The 21,107-nt window shown below is 41.1% G+C and overlaps 1 protein-coding gene across 5 annotated transcripts in view; it reads left to right on the forward strand.

Annotated features, from left to right (window-relative positions):
• ELF2 (E74 like ETS transcription factor 2) overlaps positions 1-17,416 on the forward strand; it is a 60,386-nt gene extending 42,970 nt beyond the window's left edge. For all 5 annotated transcript variants that reach the window (XM_054029734.1, XM_054029736.1, XM_054029735.1 and 2 more), the window contains 5 exons: positions 3,326-3,499; positions 7,516-7,602; positions 13,153-13,345; positions 13,821-14,171; positions 15,707-17,416. In XM_054029734.1, coding sequence (XP_053885709.1) covers positions 3,326-3,499; positions 7,516-7,602; positions 13,153-13,345; positions 13,821-14,171; positions 15,707-16,334 — 1,433 coding nt within the window. In that variant the 3' untranslated portion in view covers positions 16,335-17,416. The remainder of the gene's footprint in view (positions 1-3,325; positions 3,500-7,515; positions 7,603-13,152; positions 13,346-13,820; positions 14,172-15,706) is intronic.
• Positions 17,417-21,107: the final 3,691 nt, after the last annotated feature.

The raw sequence follows: 21,107 nt of genomic DNA on the forward strand, positions 1-21,107 counted from the left end.
CCTATCCAACCCCCACCTACTTCCCGCCCCCTGACTGACCCCTCAGAATCCCCGACCCATCCAACCACCCCTCCACGTCCCCTGACTACCCCCTCCAGAGACCCTCCCGCCCCTAACCACCCCTCTCAAGACCCCATCCCTTAGCTAAGCCCCCCTGCTCTTTGTCCCCTGACTGCCCCCCTCCAGAGACCCCCGCCCCATCCCTAGTCACCCCCAGGACTCCCATGCCCTATCCAACGCCTCCGTTCCCTGTCCCCTGACCGCCCCGCCCCCAGAACCTCCGAATCATCCAATCCCCTCCCCTGTCCCCTGAGTGTCTCCCCCTCCCCCCCGAGACCTCTGCCCCTTATCCAACCCCTTGGCCCCGGCCGGGCACCCTTACCACACCGCTCAGAGTAGCGTGTCAGAGCCAGACATGCTGACGCTCTGGTTTGCCGGAGCGCGCAGCCCCGCCCCCAGAGCACTGCTTTACCGTGTTATATCCGAATTCGTGTTATATCGGGTCGCGTTATATCGGGGTAGAGGTGTATAAAATGCTATATAATGCTAAGCACTCTGAAAAATCAGGCCCTAGGCTTCTCACCTAGGGCACCCAAAATTAGTGGATACTTTACCTTAATCTTGCTGTGCCTCAGTTCCCCATCTGTAAAATGTGGATAACCATACTTCCTCATTTCTACGGGATGTTGTGAAAATAAATTTAATATCTGTGAAGCACTCATTTAATGATGAGTGCCATAGGAAAGCCCACAAAGATAATTCCGTCTTCAGAGTTGAGTTTGAATAATGTAAGTAAGGCATGGGATCACTCGTTTAAACAATAAATTGAAACCAAAATATTGAATAGCTGCTCATTAAATGAGCACCATCCATTTGGTGAACTGAATGAGGCAGGGATCTTGTGGAAGAAATAGCATGTGGTCATAATTAAAGACTGTATCATAATCCCTATGCACATGGAGGCCTAATTAAGATTGCTCTCTCCCTGCCCCCAGGATCCTGGTCTCAGTCTACTCCCCTCCCTCCTCTTGTTCTGACTCTTGTCTCCTCTGCACTCGAAAAATAGGGCAGTTTTCTCCTCCATGCTGCCTGAGCCCAGCAGGTGGAGCATTGAGTGCACAGGAGAGACAGATTCTGTGACCTCTGTTCCAGCAGCAACTCAGCTGTAATTGCAGGGAAAATCCTGCCAGAACCCAGGTTTGAGCATGCTCAGTGCAGGTGGAATCTTCAGGGAATTTAACTGTGAAGCTCTAGCAAGTCTCTACTGAGTTTTGTGAACCATGATTATTGAAACTTATAACTTGGCCAAATTTGGGTGTATTTTCACAGGAATAGAAAAGGCACATCCCTGACATAAAGTCCTCCCTCATCCCTTGCCAAATTTCAAGTCGTTTTTCCAAAGTGGGTTGGCACAGGAGCTACGAAAACAAAAAAGTTGCCAGATTTTTTTTTTTTATGGGCAAAACAGCCCATAGCCTTATTTTTGGAAATGAATGAATTGTTGTGGTTGAAATGTTCCAAAAAAATTCAGCCTGAGCTGGATACCTGGCATGAAAATTTCAGCCCAAACTGTTAGTTTTGCAAAGTTATAAGCAGCTGAAAACAGTTGGAAAGTGTGGGCTGCCTTAATAATAGGCATTGCTCTGAGCCCCACCTGTAATAAAAACAAATGGGAATCTGTTACATTGTAAAGCTTGAGTACTTGGCAAATGTAGAAATCATTTGAATGCCTGGGAAAGAAGCCACTTTCAAAAGTTGTGAGATAATTGTTTTTTGGTTCCTTCAATTTTGGCCATTCTAAAATCAGTTTAAAAAAATTTAATACTACTTGGATGATATTTTTTTAAAATATGTATATATCAAAATATAACTAATTCATTGCAACTTAACTTTGAATTTTGTTTTTGTCGTTGAAATCCAATCCATGATATTAAAATATACTGCAAAAACATAAGCATGTATTCAATTTTACACATAATTAGCCCTGTTCCCTTTAGTAGGGCTACTCATGTGTAATTGTGAACGTGTTTAAGTCTCTGTGGGATTGGGGCCATAGTTCTTAGTAGCTAAATTTATCCCTTTTTCAAATACTGTAATAGCATTTAAGAATTAAAAGTTTCTCCTAAGTTGTTTTGCTATATTTTAATGTTTGCTTGAGAAATTTTCTTCTATTGTGTAAATATATGTATACATATTAGCAAAAGTATAGTTGCCCCCTAACTCTTTTACAGTCCTATTTAGAACAGTTATAGCTCCTTGGATGAATCTGTATTTATTAAAAAAAAAAATGGATTTCCAACCAGTTAAACCATAATGGCTCCTTTGAAGACAATGTGTAATATAGTTTGGTGGGTGATATAATGTAGCAGACAACCTGTGGTATGGTGATGTTACACTGTTGTACATGAAAATCAATCAAGTGAGGACAATAGTTCATGTCCAGTAGCTGAAAAAAGGTAATTTGGCTACTTTTAATAAATAACAAAAAATACTTATAAGCCTGAGTAGTGTACGTTTTAGACGACCAGTCTTCAAAAATTCACCTAAAAACAATTTTTGAAATACATGTGCAAAAATACAGCTAAAATTGTAAGCTTATCTCTTTTTTTAATATGCTGCATTTTAAACAGCTTCATATTTTGAAGTGGGGACAGAGGGGACTCTCCTATATGCGTATGTAACATTTTGATTAAACTTAATGGTGTGTTGAGTTCTAGGGTAGAATTTGTAATCAGGGCTAAGTTATAAACTTATGAAAATAGGAGTGCATGATGGAACTGCTGGTGGACCATTAACATCAGTAAATATCAAAGTGCTACATCTTAACTCATACCCATTTTTGAAAAAGTTAAATTTTGGGCTTTAAAGAGGAACGTGGAAAGTTTCACAAGTACTTAAACATATCTGACTTAAAATGCAGCCATTTATCTTTCACTTATTTTTAATATTGTAGAATGTTTTCTTACTATGTTAAGAAAGAATGTTACTGACCTTGCAGCAAAGTTTATTTAAGACTGTAGTCTTACTTCTGCCCTTCAGACAAGTTGCTGCTCCCTCTGATGTGAATAGCAACATTCTTACTGACTTCAGTGAGACCTAGATTGGATTTTTAGATACCTGTCCTTGCCATATATCTAATAACATTGACTTGTATATGCATGTTCTGGGGACTGGATTGAGCTCCTGAGTGACAAATTATGTAAAGTTTGCATGATTTGGTCCCTGAATCATAGGCCCCTCCAGGTTCTTTGCTGTAAATAATTTGATTTATGACATAGTAAAGGAGTTGGGTAGAAACTTTATCTGGTGCATTTTTTTTCTTTAGTGGAAGTTTTTGTCCCTCCTTGTGTGTCAACCCCAGAGTTTATCCATGCTGCTATGAGACCAGATGTGATAACAGAGACTGTAGTGGAGGTGTCAACTGAGGAGTCTGAACCAATGGATATGTCTCCTGTTCCAACATCCCCTGATATCCGTGAGCCAATGAAAAAGAAAAAAGGTATACATGACTTTTATTTAAAGTAAGAGATTTTAAGTGTATTTTATCCCTAGTCCAAAATATTGTATGCAAAGGAGCTGGTTCAGGTAGAGATAGTTTTGACATTATCCCCACTCATATGCTAATGTGTACAAAGTGAACTCTGAGTTGTGGGCATGCAATAAAAGAAGGGGAAAAGCATAAGAAAAAGAATATGGTTTGTTAAATCATAAGGAAAAAGATTGAAAAAATAAGGATAAGAAAAGGAGGCAACACTGAAAAAATTAAGGGATTCAAGACAGAATTTGTCTGTAAATATTCTCAGGAATATGTATAATTTCTTCCATAAATCACAAGGAGCATCTCAAAAATAAATAACATTCTAATTTGCTTGATACATTTTAATAGTTGACACCTGTGAAAATCTTGGTGTGTTAGACATCCTTGCTTATCTAAGGGCCCTTTTAAAGATACTGTTTTTAATACATGGTTGCCTTAAATACCATTTCAAATAATTCCAAATGCTATATCAGAAACAAGTCCAGGCCACCATGAGAGCAAATGACATCTGTTTAAATTATTGCCTGGGGTGGGCGTAAGAACTGTAGAATGCACATTAGCACCAGGTGTTTCACTGAAAGTGTTTGTGGTGGGTTCTTGTGAACAGTGACTTTATAGGCTGAAACATGCTCCTCTTCCTCCTACTACGGCTGAGGTTCACAGCTTACATTAGAAGTTAAGGCTTGGGGTACACTTCACTGTTAGGTTGATGTAAGGCAGCTTACATCAACTGAATCATGTCAGTGTCTACACTACAGCCTTGTCCTGCCGATGTAAGTGCCCTCCAACACTGATATAACAACTCCACCTCCACGAGAGGTGTAGGGCTTATGATGGTGTAGCTAGGGTGACGCAGTGTCTGTGTAGACACTCTGTTACTTACATGGGCTGTTAGATCGCTTGTCACAGCTTTCATGGAGCTTTCATTTCTCCAGAAAAAATGGGATTGGAGTGTGAAATTGACAAGAAAGCTGGGTGGCTGGAGCCTGCTCCCAGCTGGGAGCTGGGTCAAGAAGCCCTGGGGGGCTGGGTGCCTGCTCCTGGCTATTGGCTGTTTTGTCAAATTGACAAGGCTGCTTGGCTCCCAGCGGGGGAAGGGAGGGGCTGAGAAACCGAGGCAGCTGGATCCCGTTCCTGGGGGCAAGAAGCCACACTAATTACTGCGGTGGCTGTAAGTTCAACCTAATATAGGTCAATTTATGATTTTAATGTAGACAACACCTAAGACACACTGTAGTTGAACTTCCAGTAGCACCTCCATTTTGCCATCATTAACTATGGCTTATTTTCTGAATATAGTGGTAAGATTGTTCTTACTGCCAGCACCATGAGGAGAAAAATAACGTTATCAAAATCCAGATGCCCTAATGAGTTTTTCAGTAGCTACAATAATACTCTGTTCAGCCATTTTGATGCTTCAGTGAAAAATAAAATCTACAACCCTCCAAAATCTCTCTCTGTCAAACAGTCAGATTTACCAGAGTTGGGTCATGTTACTAAAGCTGTCTTAGCAGTTACCCTTCTAGCAGGCCAAGTTTTTGGTGCCAATAATTTGAATGTCTAATTGTTGGTTGCACTCCAGTGCAGCCAATTGTGTGTGCGCTTTTTGGGACTTTCTTCTTTCCACAGAACGTCTGTCTCTTTCTTCCACTTTTTCAGTTTTTTTTTTTTTTTTTTTTAAATAATCCTGCTTCCCCTCTGAATTTAGTAATTTAGCTGTTGCCTCGGCTGAAGCAGGCGTGACTATAAACCATAGCATCAGCAAGGTATTTTCCTTTAAAAATGTCCCTTCAATGGGCAGTAATCCTCCTTGGTATATGACTCTTGTGAATATTCCACTGTCACTATAAGCTTCAGCTCCATTATGTGACTAACTGCACTGTAATTTGCACATTTTTTAACCATTGTATCAAATTCTAAAATATATAAATCACCAATTAAAAAAAATACAATAATTAAATTATTAAAGGAAGAAGCTACTTTCTTGTTTGTTTGCTTGACACCCATTGATGAAGGAAATGCCACTCAGCAGGGGAATACATGAATTTGGAGAGTTGCACAGTTTTAAGAAGAATTTTGTATATTTTATTTAATAGAAAAATGTATGTAGCAAATGTAAATCATCTTAAAACACTGAAATTCTCCAAACTCATATGCATCTGTGAGTGGCATTGCCTTCAGAGGATGGCAGCAGGCTAGGCTTCCTGTGGTAATTAGTAAAATAGCAGTTTTCATTGAGGCACCAGAATCATTCACATATATAGAGATGCTTCTGTATGACAGAGATTTCTAAAAATTCACAGACAAAAAGTACATTAAGATGGAGGACACAGCAGTAGTTTAGGATAAAGTACAGTACAGGGATAAAGCGATATAAATCCAGGAAGTTCATTATGGCTAAACTTAACAGAAATGCAAACATGGTATGGAAATGCAGAGTTAAGGCATTCAAACAACCATCGCTCCTTCCTGAAGTAATCTTTATGATTAAGTCATTTTAGTGTTTGTGGTCCCAGATTAGAGTAAACTGATTTTTTTAAAAACACTTTTCCCTAACCTATTATAGTGTTGCTACCAGGCAGAGTTATAGTCAAAGAGTAAGTTCTGTGGTTTTTGAGATGGGTATGCTCTATTTTTTGTACATTACAAAGAGTTTGATTCCCTGCTTTAAGTGTAAAACTCAACTCAGTCTTAACTATGGAACTGCAACTGCCACCTCCATAAAAATACATGTTGTTGAATTTCAATGTTTGATGCACAACACTTTTCTTCAGGAGCAATTTGTGTTCATGTTCCTAAGATATGAGTTATTGGTTGACATTTTCTTTAGCCTTGAACACAGAAACACAGACTCTCTTCAGCTTGCTGACCTAGGGGGAGATCTTCACTCTTTGCTCTGGCCCCTTTATGCTGAGTTAAAGGGTCATAGCAGCATACAATGGCTCTGAAAGCACCAAATCTGCTCTTGGCACAAGAACCTGAGGAAGTCAACTGCAAAGCTGCCTTCCTAGGCACCCCCCATTGCAAGCCCTCCTGTAGGGAGCATAACTGGGGGCAGGAAAGGCATGTCAGGGCATGGCCATAGCATGCAGCACTGCAGAGATTTCAGGCAGGGGGATCATAGGCCGCCACAGATAGGCTGCTATAACTTAGGCCCTGAAGGCTGTCTAAATAATTCTGAGAGGCACAAAGCAGTCCAGCATAAAGAAAGTGGAAAATTGGCTTACAATCACCTTAGACCCCCCCTACCTGCATTGTGAGTTTGGTGCTGCACCTCTTAGAAGTACAGCAAAGAATCTCACTCCTAGCCTTTTAACGGACAGAAGGTTAAACAGAAATGAAGGGATACAGTACTTCCTGTTCACTTTATGTTTTGACCTCTGCTTCAATGGTGTCATAATGCTCTTCTACTGTAAAATGTGTTTCTGCTCCACAGTTCCATAGTAATGAAGGGATTGTGATCCTTTGCATAGTGTACTTTCACAAAGAAGTAAGGTGTTAATATTTTTAATGTAAGAACTGTTTTCCATATAGGTAAAAAAAAAGTACTATTTCAATGGTCAGATTTCTTAAAAAATTGTTTTCCTTATATTTATTAATCTTTTTGTAAAACAAATTAGTTCTTCTGAAAGGAAGCATAAAATACAATGGACAAGATATTTAAATTAATATAGCAATAATTATTACTGACATCAGACCAAAGGAATGCAAACTTATAAGTGTGTTAATTTTTATGTTTAGTGCATACGTTGTATTTAGCTCATCTGGAACTGAGTTACATTGACATGTGACTTGCAAAATAAATAATCTTATCTTATATAAGATTTAAAATTAGCCTATTTGATAAAGGCCTATTTGTCCATACAATGTAATAAGGGGAATAACATGAGAAACATGAATTACCACTCAGACATAAGATATTAATTATTTCTACTATATGTATGTCTTACAATTTTCTTTTTAAATTTAATGTACAGCTGGCCGTAAACCAAAGACCCAACAGTCAGCCATTTCCAATGGTTCTCCAGATTTAGGTATAAAGAAGAAACCCAGAGAAGGCAAAGGTAATTTCTTCCATGTATTAAGACTTAAAATAATATAGTGCATTTTATCTAAAAATCCCAATACATCTTTCATGCATTAGTACTAAACACATTTTGTAAAATACCAAGATTTGTAAATACCTTGCTGAAGTCAGCGGAGCGAGAATTTTACCCCATGTTTTAGTATGTGTTTGTACAGGGTCTAGTAAATTGAAGCCTCAATTGGGGCCTCTAGGTTTTACTATAGTATCAATATTTAATATTAATAACTGCTGCAGTTATGATTATTTTCATTTGAAATTCTGTTTGCACATATTGACTTCACTCACGCTGGCTGATGTGCTCCCTGTTGGCTTGTTGCTGGACACACGCTTTGTTACGCTGCCACTGGAGAGCCTGTGGTCAGGCAGAGCAAGCAAAACTGCGTGTGTGCACTTATGCTGTATAATAATACATTTAAGGCCTCCCTGTTGTATGTTCAGAGAAGCTTGTTGCTTTAGTAGTGGATTCAGCCTCTGCAGTGGCTTAAATATACACAAGGAAGTACCCTGCCTTCGCAGTAGGTTCAGTGGTTGGCTTAACTAGCTAGAAAACTAATTATTATATATTTTCTTACATCACAAGACTTGGTTTTGTGTCCACAAGATGAGGCAGGAAGAGAACGCTTTTAAAGTGAAGTGTTTTGGCCCTATGAGGCAATGCTTGTCAGTGCACGACCACCATCACCTATCTGTGTGTATGCATACGTGCCCCTGTGTTGCCAACTGTCACTACCTTAGAGCCTTCCAGTTGTTCTTTCTTGACCAATTGGTCAGGAGAGCCATGCTTTCACCATCAGTTCCATTGATGCATAGAGTATCCTTCCTTGCTGCCCCTTCCCTCCAGTCAGCAGAAAGGTGGTTGGTAGTAGGCATTCATAAGTCGCCTCAGAGTCAGTGTGTGATATATCAGATCTTCCTCCAGTGGAAGACACAAAACATGGATGCCTTTGCCACTTACTAGTGGTTTGGACTTCTGCTTGTGGCATAAGGAAAAGATCACCCTAAGTAAGGGATACTGTTTCTTTATGTTGAAGAGAAAAGGAGAAAAATTCCTGTACACCTGTCCGCTAATACAATTGGTAGCAAAGGTCTTAACCAAACTCAGGAGAGACAAAGGTTTAGTGATCTTAATAGCAACATACGGGATGAGACGTGTGGTTTTCAGCTCTAGTGTAGTCGGTAAGTGCAAAATCTCCTCCTTCTGAGAATGGCCATAGATACATGCTCTGTTCTAATCCAGGAGTCCTCTCCTGTTTACCTGGTTCCTTATTAGGGTAGAGCTCCAGAGGCCTGGAGTTTGTGAGCAGGTGTCTGGGGGAGAATAGGGAAGGAGTAGTGTGACCAAGGTAAGTCTGTGCTGAAAACCACTACAAATAAATCATTTAACTTCTCTGCAGTGTCTTTATGCTCTTTAATTGTTCCCTTTACTTATGGGTATTCCAGTGAACCCCATTGATTGTCACAGATTTTCAGTTGCCCTTAAAGAATACATTTGTTTTGTGTTTTGGCACTTTGCATTTCAACATCCTCTTAGCCCTCTTAATTTCCATTACAATTTAGCTGGTGTAGTTTATGTTCCTTTCTACTGGCGTCACTCGAGCTGACTTTCCATTACCTGAAGAATACTTTAGGGAAGTGACCTAGTTCTATGCCTTTTAGAGAACCTGTTTCAAAAGAATGTCTAAACTCTTGTCTCCTTGAGTGTTGTCTTCACTGGGGATCTTGTCTTCTTTAGTTGGCCAATATTTTGAAAGTTTATTTTTCTGAGGACACTTTCTTTGAGACTGACTCTGTTTGTGTCTCTTACCCCTTCTTTTATATTAAAAACAATTAATGTTTCTTGCTGGGTATTGGCTACCTTAACATCTTTCAAAATATTTAGTCTCCAAGACTAAGAATTCGACAGTCCTGGAATGTTTAAAGAAGGAGCAATTGCTTAACTTGTAATTGTACTTATTTGAAGGGGTCATCTCACAGGATTCTCAATTTCCAAGATTTATTGGGGAAAGTTCTCTCTCCCCCTGAGCCTGGCTACATGTATATTTTGTTTATTGTCTGGGATGTGTTGTGGGGTTGTTGTGTATTCAAGAGTTACTTGCATGTTTATGGTTCTTTTTTAAATTTGGCATCTTTTGGGGAACTCCTTACACAATTCAGCACTGACAGCAAGGTTCTCAGGGCTAGGGGAACATGCATCCGAAGAAGTGAGGTTTTTACCCACGAAAGCATATGCCCAAATAAATCTGTTAGTCTTTAAGGTGCCACCAGACTCCTTGTTGTTTTTGTAGATACAGACTAACATGGCTACCCCCTGATACTTGAGGGCTGGGGGAGTGACAGCAGATGGTGTACAACCAGTTTCATATTGGACTACAACTGTCAAAGATTGTATTATACATATAATATGCACACAAAGATGTAGACTGATTCACTGGTGCATCCCTGATGCTTTGAGCTGCTGCGGTGGTGCAAATTAACTGTAAATCTGGCTTAATTGGCCCCCTGAGGAGCCCTTATTGCGGGGAGAGGAATCCCTAGGTGGTAAAGAATGACTTAGAGGTGGTTGGAAATATTTTGATGAAACAGTTTTTCTTGAAAACGCTGATTTGTTGAAACTGAACCATTTTTGTGAAAACAACTCAGGTTCAACAAATCTTTTTTGAATCACAGATAGGGTTCTGAGTCATTAGAGCATGTTCATAGCTTTCCGGTGAGATACAGCATGTGTGTTAGTCCTGGGAGGACTTGCCCTATTGGGCTTTACCATTGTGACACTTCTGTGCATAGAAAACCTAGTTTAGATAGTGCCTGAAAACCTTTAAAAATTATTTTCTCTTCCTTGGAGTTCTGTACGCTTTGGTTCACTAAGGGATTCTGGCTTTATAAGTGAAGGGATTAAAAAAATCCCATTGACATGTTTTAAAATGTATATTAAATATTAACAAAAACACTATTTTAGAAAATACGTAATAGCTACAGAATATGCAGTGGGATAATCTAGTTTATTGGCACTCTTTTGGGATGATCTGCCACACACCTTGTAATTAATATGGCTGTCCCAAACTCCTGCTGATGGAAACATACATATTTAGTTCAATACAGACTATGAGGGAAGAGTGCCATCTACTGAATCACCAGTACCACCTCCTGCAGCAAAATGAGGGCCATTTCCTTTGATCTGGCATTTTGGGTATCTAATGTGTTTTTGCGGGGGAAACAACGTATGTTGAGTATCAGAGGGGTAGCTGTGTTAGTCTGGATCTGTAAAAAGCAGCAAAGAGTCCTGTGGCACCTTATAGACGAACAGATGTATTGGAGCATAAGCTTTCGTGGGTGAATACCCACTTCGTCAGACGCATGTGGGTATTCACCCACGAAAGCTTATGCTCCAATACATCTCTTAGTTTATAAGGTGCCACAGGACTCTTTGTTGCTTTTAACGTATGTTGAAATTCTTGCTCACTTAATGCTGTGAGTTTTTCATTTTCTCAGTCCAGGAGCTATTGCAGAAAGACAGATAGCATTGATAGCATGTTGGTAATGAGCGTTGGAGAAATCCTATCTGGGTGGACCAGAAGTCAATAACTGTTAATTTGCTGTAATTTCTTTGGAATTCTTTTAACAGTGTCATTTTTTCTAGCAGGAACAATTTATTGAATTGAAAACTAATTTTTGGCTTTTTTTATCAAGTGCAAATAGAACAACTATTAAGTATAATATCTAAAAAACAGCACTTAGTACTGGAACTTTGTTTTAGTTTCATTTGGCAAGTCAAAATAAAACCAATAGATCTGGGAATGTCTAGGAAGTGTGGTCTCTTGGTTAGAACCGAGAACTGGATTCCTAGGTTGTGTTCCTGACTGTTACTCACTATGGGCGTGATCTGAATTTCATTGAAATCAGTGAGAAGACTCCCATTGATTTTAGTGAGCTTTGGATCAGGACCTATATTGCTTTAGACAAGTCATTTAATCTCTGTACCTCCGTTTAGCCATCTATAAAGTGGAACTATAATAGCTTCCCCAGATAAGGGTTAGTAAATTTTAAGGACTGTGGCACTCTTTAAACTACCTATAAGGGAAGTAAATGTCTTTTGCAATGCTTTTATCATAGACTTTGTAATAGTCTAGCCTCAATGATGCTGTCACCAAGTTTCAGGAGCGAATGCTTGAGTATTTGTTAATTGATATGGTAGCATGTTGCACAAACAGATTTATTCTTTAATGGGCTTTTGTTTATTTATTTGGGCTTCTGCATTCCTCCAGGATTGAAAACTTGGTCAGGTCACAAAATCTGGGGACTCTGACTGAGTGCCCCTTTAATAGGATGGGCAGGTTTTAATCTGTACTCTCATTGAAGGGCTTCCTGTATTTTATTTTTTTAGGTGTGGGTAAATCTCAAAATTTACAAACTGTTTGAACTGTTTTTCAGCATTCAGCAGCCCTTCCCCTGCTCTCCCTTTTCATGATTCTACAGGTTCTCCTTTCTTTTTTTGATGATTTGTTCACAAAATCACTTCCTTCCACCGGTGATAAACAGAATGTGGTCTGGTTTTTTTTTCTGTTTGTAGCCCCTTTCTCCCAGATGGAAGTGGTCTAATCAGAGTCCAAGCAGCTTCTCTGTTTAAATTCAGTGCAATGCTGGGTCTTCTCTATTACATATGCCACAGCTCTGAAACCTGAGAGCATACACTTACTTAGATTGTAAGCTTTTTGGGGTAGAGACAGTCTTTTTGTTCTCTGTTTGTATACTGCATTGCATAATGGGGTGCTGATCTATGATAGCTAGGGGCTACTGCAGTACAAATAATAATACACAGTAGGGGAAAGGCTTGGAGATTTTGAAGTGTTTTAGACACTGTGATGTTACAGTTGGGAAGCAATGGAGTCCAGTGATCAGGCTAAGACACCTTGTGAACACTGAACTCCCAATAATAAAGGTGAGGGATGGAGGCAGATCAAAAAGAAAGAGGTTTCTAGGAGCTTGTGTATGGGGATATCTTCCCGCCTCTCCTCTGCCGAAGAAAAAGTTTGCCTTTCCTTAAGTAGTCTCTCCATCCTCTCTCTTTCCCTTCCCATCACCAGACTCCATCCCAGAATGTACAGCCTATGTTCTGGAACTGCTATCTGCAGTCTTAAGAGCTGAACCGAACTCCTTTCAGAGCATTGTTTATGTCCTCTAGGCAGCCAGGAGGTGTTGGTGATGTAGGACTCCACACTCCCTTTCTTATAGCAGTTGAGAGCTAATTTTGGTTTGAAGAGTCTCCCACATCATGTGGCATAGCACAGTTCTAGTGCTAACCCCTTTGAGTTTCAGAATGTAAATATTTAGGAAATCTTTCCTAAATTTATCAGAGTGAACAAATACATACACATTACAAGTGAAGGGTAGGCAGAGGATGGTATGCAATGTAGTCATTCAAAGTTCCTATATCAGATAGTTGTCTAAGTGCACTTTTGTATGTCTATATATGGAGAGGTTTTTAATACCTTTAAGTTGTCTAATGTTCATATGCTTTCTGTTTTTGTAGGAAATACAACATATTTGTGGGAGTTCCTTCTGGATCTTCTTCAGGACAAAAATACTTGTCCTCGATACATTAAGTGGACTCAGCGAGAGAAGGGGATCTTTAAACTTGTGGACTCCAAAGCGGTCTCCAAGCTATGGGGAAAGCACAAGAACAAACCTGACATGAACTATGAGACGATGGGAAGGGCCCTGAGGTAAATGAAGGGGAAGAATATTGGGGCTTTCCTTTAATTACAAAATAGTCTGCAGTTGTATAATTAGTCATTTTAAATTGGAGACTTAAACCCCCCCCAAAAAGGTATGATCATAAACATCTGACCTACATTTTTCTATAGCTACTAGATTTTAACTCTTTACAATTGTTAAAATGCAACTGTATACTATAAATCATAATCTCTGCCATTTTCATTGCTTTTTCATATTCCCAGTGAATATATTTTATTTTTTAAATATTTTGTATAAACATGATTTAAAAAAAGAACATAACCCAAACTTTTAAGCCATGGTCCTTGAATAGTTAAGCTTAGCCAGTACGTTTGATAGCTTTTTTTCCTATTATTGTAGAAATTAGTGTTTTTTTGGTCTATGTTAACAAGCAAGTTTGAAATGTTGAGTCCCTGTGTACATCCATCAGTATTGTTTACTTCATAATTGTACTTTTCCTTGCAGATATTACTATCAAAGGGGAATTCTCGCAAAGGTTGAGGGGCAAAGGCTGGTATATCAGTTTAAGGAGATGCCAAAAAACATAGTGGTCATAGATGATGACAAAAGTGAATCCTGCAATGAAGATCTATCAATGCCTACAGATGAAAAGTCATTGGAACGAGTGTCATTGTCTGCAGAAAGCCTCTTGAAAGCAGCAGCATCTGCACGTGGTGGAAAAAATTCTTCTCCGTTAAATTGTACAAGAGCAGAGAAGGCAGTCACCCGAGTTGTGAATATTGCCTCTCCAGGGCATGATACGTCATCTCGTCTTCCCACCACCACTACCACTGTTCCAGCAACAGCAGCTCCCAGGTTCGTGCCACACTGTTTGTCATCTGCTGAACCCTTCAGTCAGGAAGCTGAGTTGTTGTAATGTAGTGCCTACAGATAACCTGGTGTCAACCACCTTGCTAAAACATACTTGTGGTAATGAGAGCCCAGCGTAGCCGGTTGTAAACTGCTTTACAGTCATTAAGCCCTTTGGCTAAGATTTTCAAAAATAGGAGTTTGTGGCTCCCAAGGTCCATATTTAGACTCCTAAATAAGTGGCCTGATTCTTTAAAAGGGCTGAGCAGCCAGCAAGTCAGTGAGACTCACCTGCTAAGTACTCAGCACATGAAAAATCAGACCACTTATTTAGGAGCCAAACTTTAGACTCTCTTAATTTAGAAAGCTTTGGCCTTACTATTTAAACCAGCTGTCCCCAAACTTTTTCCATCACTCCCTTCCCCCCCACCTCCCCTTACCAATAATGGAACCTGTCCGCATCCGCCCCCCCACCAGGGCCGTGGTCAGGGGCTGGGAGCTAGGAACGGGCCCAGGATTGGAGCCATCACTGTGCTGGGAGACAGATTGCCGCTGGGGGTGGGGCCGGAAAGGAGCTGGGGGCAGAGCAGAGCTGAGTGGCACTCCCTCCCTGCCCCCCATGGGCCCCACTGTGCGCCCCCCCATGTTCCTCCACGCCGCCTTGGGGGCACGCCCCACAATTTGGGGACCACTGATTTAAACAGGAGGAGATGACCTGGGACCCCTGCTGGTGCTGGGGGAGAAAGGGGCCAGGCTGCAGCAAATGCCGGGACCCCTGCTGGTGCTGGGGAAGAAGGGGGCTGGGCCGCAGCGTGTGGCCGGGACCCCCATGGGTACTGGGGGGAAAGGGGGAAAGGCTGCAGCGCTCGGCCCAGGACCCCTGCTGGTACTGGGAGGTGAAGGGGGGTTGGCGGGGCTCCCTACCCGGCTCTGTGTCCCTGCAGCTCCTAGGCGGCAGGGTCAGGGCAGGGACTTCTCTGCTCGCTGCTCCCGCCACAAGCTCCAGCTGCTGCAGCTCCCATTGGCCAGGAACCACAGCCAATGGGAGCTGCAGGGACATGGCCTGCAGGCGCTGGCAGCATGCGGCATGGAGACCTGCCCCCCCACCTCTTCACCACCTGGGAGCTGAAGGGGAGTCCCCCATCCCAATCCCTAGCCCTGAGCCCCCTCCCACACACCCAAACTGCTACTGCTGGCCCAGGGGCTGCCTGGCTCAGGCAGTCCCTGGACCAGCACCAGCCACTGCAGAAGTCATGGAAAGTCACGGAATCCATGACCTCCGTGACAAACTCACAGCCTTACTCATCGTGCTGCTGCTATCAGTATGCTTGCCACCAGACTCATTTTTCAAATAATCAGATGATTTATTTAACTGAAGAAAAGGATGTGAATGCTTTTTCTGATTGCTGGGTGTATCAAAAATGGTACAGTTTTCTTTTGGCACAGCTCCCTGTAAGTCCTGGGATTTTTATCCCTTTTAATTTTTGTGGTGACCTGACAGCACAATGAATGTATATACATATATATTAATCTTTCAACAGGACTGTTCGTGTGGCGATGCAAGTGCCTGTCGTAATGACATCTCTGGGGCAGAAAATTTCAACTGTGGCAGTACAGTCAGTAAATGCAGGGTCACCATTAATAACCAGTACAAGTCCAACAACAGCAACGACCCCAAAGGTAGTAATCCAGACAATCCCTACCGTGATGCCAGCATCTGCTGAAAATGGAGATAAAATCACAATGCAGCCTGCCAAAATCATTACCATCCCTGCTACTCAACTCGCACAGTGTCAGTTGCAGACAAAAACAGGCCTGACTGGGTCAGGAAGTATTAACATAGTTGGAACCCCATTGGCTGTGAGAGCACTTACCCCTGTGTCTATAGCTCATGGGACACCAGTAATGAGACTATCAATGCCTGCCCAGCAGGCATCTGGTCAGACTCCTCCCAGAGTTATTAGTGCAGTCATAAAAGGGCCAGAGGTGAAACCAGATACAGTGGCTTTAAAACAGGAACGTGAAATGAAAACACTGCAACTTGTACAAGAAGAAAAGCCAGCAGATGGAAGCAAGACTGTGACGCATGTTGTAGTAGTTAGTACGCCCTCAGCCATTGCCCTTCCTCTAACAATGAAAACAGAAGGAATAGTAACATGTGAGAAATGAAGAATAGGCAGTTACCAACATGGATTTTTCTGACTTTTATTGATTGAGCATTCTGACAGACTTGGGGTGGGGTGGGGTGGGGTGAGGGAATGGACATGATCAAGAAGTCAAAAATGAGAGTTTAAAAACGTAAACATACATGCGTATATCAGAGACTTACTGGAAATTAACTAACTGTCCCATGTTTCAGTGGGAGTTGAACCACAGAAAACTGCCTCTTTCAGTTGGGAAACAACTGAACCTATGAAGATGGAAAATTATAGGGACTGGACTGAAAGGGACCAAACAGTTCACTACGATATCAAGTTACACTAAGACCTGGAACACTAAAATGAGTTCTGTGAGAGGCTTGTCTTGGTTTAATTTTCAGGGTGAGAGGAGTTTCATTGTTACAAATGGCAAATCTGATGCATTTTTGTATGCATACCAGCAATTACTACTGTGTGCGCACAGTACTCAACTGGTGCTATGTGAAAAACTCTGCTACTAGGTATACTAGAATGTGAATTAAAGGAGAGGATTAAGAGCTTCTAAAAGAAGACAAAGAGACCTAGAGGGATTTTGTATCATATAGCTTAAGCAGATTTAAAATGAAAGCCTTAGACTGATTTTCAGTTATCTTTCTTGAAATAAGCTAATGGCTTGTTTGTGTAAAGCTTTTTTATTAAAACAAATTTTTTAAAAATCTTGTACCTAGCACAGTATTGTTATAGAATTACATGTAACATATTTTGTATGGTAGTTAAAGTCTGTCTAAATTTCTTAATTGTGGACAAAATAGCAGCAGGCTTTTGGCCTTTTGCTGTAACATGCCTGTGTCACTCACTTAGCCTTGACATCTGTGCATACATTTTAGTTTCAGCTCCACTCTGTCACTTGAAAGGTCACGCTCAGCATGAATTTTTGTCAGGTAGTTCTAAACCTGTACAGTTTCTTAGTTGAAGTTAAGAGGGAAGTACCAGTGTTCAGAATGAACTATAATAGTTTGTATATTCAACATTTGAAGTATATTCTATTTTGTTGTACTCTTGTTTCAAAGTGTATTCAAGTAGGTTTTACTGAAATATAGAAATGAAATTTAATTGATTTTGGTCTGTTTGTTTTTCTTAAAAAAAAAAGAAAAGAAACAAGATAACTTATTTCCCCTCTGTCTGTCCAACTACTTACCTGCTTGTTTGATATACTCCAATCACCAAGCTAAGAGGACAGTGACACAGTCAGGTGGTTTGGAGCTCCCTTACACTTTCAATGGAAGAACTCTGCTCCTGTATACATAGTGTTGTGAGGCAGGTTGCCAGAATACACTTCTACCCCGATATAAGGCGACCCGATATAACACGAATTTGGATATAACGCGGTAAAGCAGTGCAACGGGGTGGGGGGTGGGGCTGTGCGCTCCGGCAGATCAAAGCAAGTTTGATATAACGCGGTTTCACCTACAACGCGGTACGATTTTTTGGCTCCCGAGGACAGCATTATATCAGGGTAGAGGTGTAATTGGTAATTTATTTTTTAATCTATTTTTTAATGACTGCTGATTGGACATATGCTGTGTAAAATCCTGTGGTTGCAGAGTACAGCTGATGTTGCATTGATTCCATTGAACGGAACACTTTTGAGTAACAGCAGTAAGTGGTAGCACAGCAGTTATTTTTTACTGTTTTATGTAGTGCCCAAAGTATTACTAAGCACTTTTACAGACTGATAAGACAGTTCGTGTTCCTAAACTCAGACATGAATGATAAAACTGAGAGGAGATTGGGGACAACAAATGTTACAAGAAGGAGAGCGTGGTTACTTTGGTTAGTCATGTGCACACCTTGAGGGTCTGTTATACATAAATGAATTGCAAAGGTGTTTTGGAGGACCTGGTCTGTGGGGCAGTAGATTAGGCAAGGGAAGATGGAAAAGAGTGGGTTAGAGTGCTAGTGGAAACACGAGGGTGAATAATAAGGACATAATGCAGGGACAAGTGGGGCTTGATCATAATGTGAGAACTAGGAGTGGCTGAATGAATAATTAAATTCCCTTAGGTTCTCTGCAGGAGGTTGTGAAAAGTATAGATTAGTTAGTACTCCTTCCCCACACTGCCTCCTCTACCACCTCTCTGGGCACTTTTTTCTCTGGATTAGAAACATAAAAAATAATAAGGAAATATCTCCTTTCATACGCCACTTTCATCTTTAGCTCTCCAAATGCTTTACAAAACCTAGATGAATGTTATCCTCGTTTTATAGAGAGGGAAACACAGTAGTAAGGAATAAAACACTCAATCAAGCCACCTGCCCATCCAGTGCAGTATCCTGTCTATGATAGTAGCTAGTACTCTACACTTCAAAGGAAAACAGTGTAAGAATCCCAGAGTGGCTGCTTGTGGAACAGCCTGACTCCAGGGGAAATTTCCTTCCTCATCCCCATCAGTCAATGGCTGGCATATGCCCTGAAATATGAGGATTTATATTCCTTATAAAGTTCTGTGGATGTTCATTATCTATATACATATCTAATCACACTATCCAGTGGCCATTAGTTCTACCAGGTCCCTTACCTTTTCTCTACCATTTATATTATATACCTCTATCTTGTCCCTTTTATTCATCGAGCCTCATTGCTGTAATCATTTGTCCTTGTCCTTCTATTTCTATCTTCTATGAAATTAAGTTGTTAAATTCTGTTGTATATAGGTTCTTATATTGCGCTCATCACTATTATCTGAGCACCTTGCAGTCGTGCATTAGGCGATATGACTACAACTGTCACATGTTTTGTTCTCTTATCCTCTCCTCAGGGGGAGAAGTGTATGCAGTGGAGTGTCTTGTTTTGCAGTTTTGTTTTTTGGTGATTTGCCCAATGTCACCTGCAAGATGATAGCAGAGACTTTGAATGGAACCTAAGTCTTCTGATTCCCAGTCAGGTCTCTTATACACTAGACCACATTGACTCGGTTCTTTCAGTTGCTTATGATGGAGAAGAAAATTGGGATGACAATTTGTTTCAAATTTTCAAGGAGGTGGGTGGAAAACAAATGATGTAGCAAAATACATGGAAGCTTTGGAAGAAAGAGACCTTAGGTTATTCTGATTAAATGCCTCAGGTGATTCTGGTGCTGCAGTCAGTCAATAACAAAAGGGAAAAAGTATTTTTCAACTGCCTTTAAATAATTGAGGATTTTGCCAACACAGGGCTGTCAATCCTCTGATTCAAGCACAAATCTCATGATTTCAGTTGAGGCTTTTGGGTCTGAACAATCTATTTATTTAAATTTTTTTTCTGCCACTTGTTTCCTTTGTGTGCTATTGGATGTATGACATTCCAATGAACTTTTTTAAGTGAAAGCCCTCTTAGACCAGAACCAGAGAAAGCCACTGCAGGATGTGAGAGAGAGCCTGTGATCATGAGCATCATTTATTTAGTGGAAGTAACTGTTCAGAGAGTCCTAATTTTGCCCCTCAATGTCAGTGGAACCACTGTGCACACACAAACAGTGAAATAACTTAGTGGCTCATTTCCCTTTTTCTCACAGAAGTCAGATTGTGGTGGTCAGCTACAAAACCTGTTCTCTTAGCAGGGTGGAGAGATTGTATTTTCTTGAGGCGGGGGTGACGGGGTTTGGGCAGGTAGAAGAAGTTTAACAAAAAGCATTTATTAAAATTTGGGTTTAAGCTTAACTTTGGGTTTTGGCATGTCTCGCTGTCCACTTCGTTCATTCATCTGATTTTTTGAACTTTTGGTGTTGGCAGGAACATGTAGCAGAGTTCTGTATCCATATGAGAACTAGACTGAAAACAGTGATTAGAGAGGGATACTGCATAGGTATTACAGTCTAAGAGCAGAGGGCTGTACAGACTCTAGATTCGCTTAAGCATAGTCTGAGCTTATACTTTAGAGAGCTTGTGGATCAATAAAGGAGATGTAAAAAGAGGAAAGCTGCACCTTAACTAAAAAGGCCAGCTAATCTTGATCGCATGTCTATAGGGCGGAAGTAGTGAAGGAGAAGTGGTTGTCAAGCATGAAGCAGGACCAAGTGAAGACCTTCAGGCAGGAAGAGATGGTACAGAATCCAGACTGACTTCATACAGGCAAGCCAGTGGGTGGGAAGCATAAAATCTGCTGCATAGTGAGCACCCTCTGAATATACGGTAGAAGGGAAGAGAGGTTTGAGAGGCAGAAAACTGACTCAAGGAAAGGTGGGAGCAGCATCCAGTATGGATGTTGGGCATCCTTTGTCCTAATGGTTAACCCTTAAGAATCAGAAGTTTCTATAGGATGACGAAGCTGAACCCTGCTGCTCGTGAGCCAGGGAGAAAATGGGACACGTTGAGAAAAGTTGAAGACTGACTGCAGCAGTCCAGGAGAGAGAGAAGAAACTGGGTTGAAGTGCTGCAGTACCAAACAGGAGGCAGGAATAAAAAAATGACAGCATCCTCACATTGTATACAATGCCCTTGATCAGCTTATGTGTGTGAAGGGGATTGGGTAGGTGGTTGACAGGCTCACCAACTAGTCCCTGAGGAGCTGCCATGTCAAGTGGGACTGTGTCCTCCTCTTGGCCACTTCCACAGACTCCTATTTCAAGAACCTGGAGGTGCGTGGAAGGGATTGGAAGAAAGGCTCCCAGCCTAAAGTAGCTACGTCGTGTGTATCTTGCCACTATGGAGAAGAGGAGTGAAAACCAAGAGCTGCCCTGGCCAACTGGAGCCTGTAGGGTTGGAGTTGCCTAGAACCACTGGTGAGAGGCAGACGTGAGAGAACCAGATAACGTGCAATAGAGAA

The sequence above is a fragment of the Malaclemys terrapin genome, chromosome 5 (genome assembly GCF_027887155.1).
Source record: "Malaclemys terrapin pileata isolate rMalTer1 chromosome 5, rMalTer1.hap1, whole genome shotgun sequence".
Classification (NCBI taxonomy): Eukaryota; Metazoa; Chordata; order Testudines; family Emydidae; genus Malaclemys; species Malaclemys terrapin.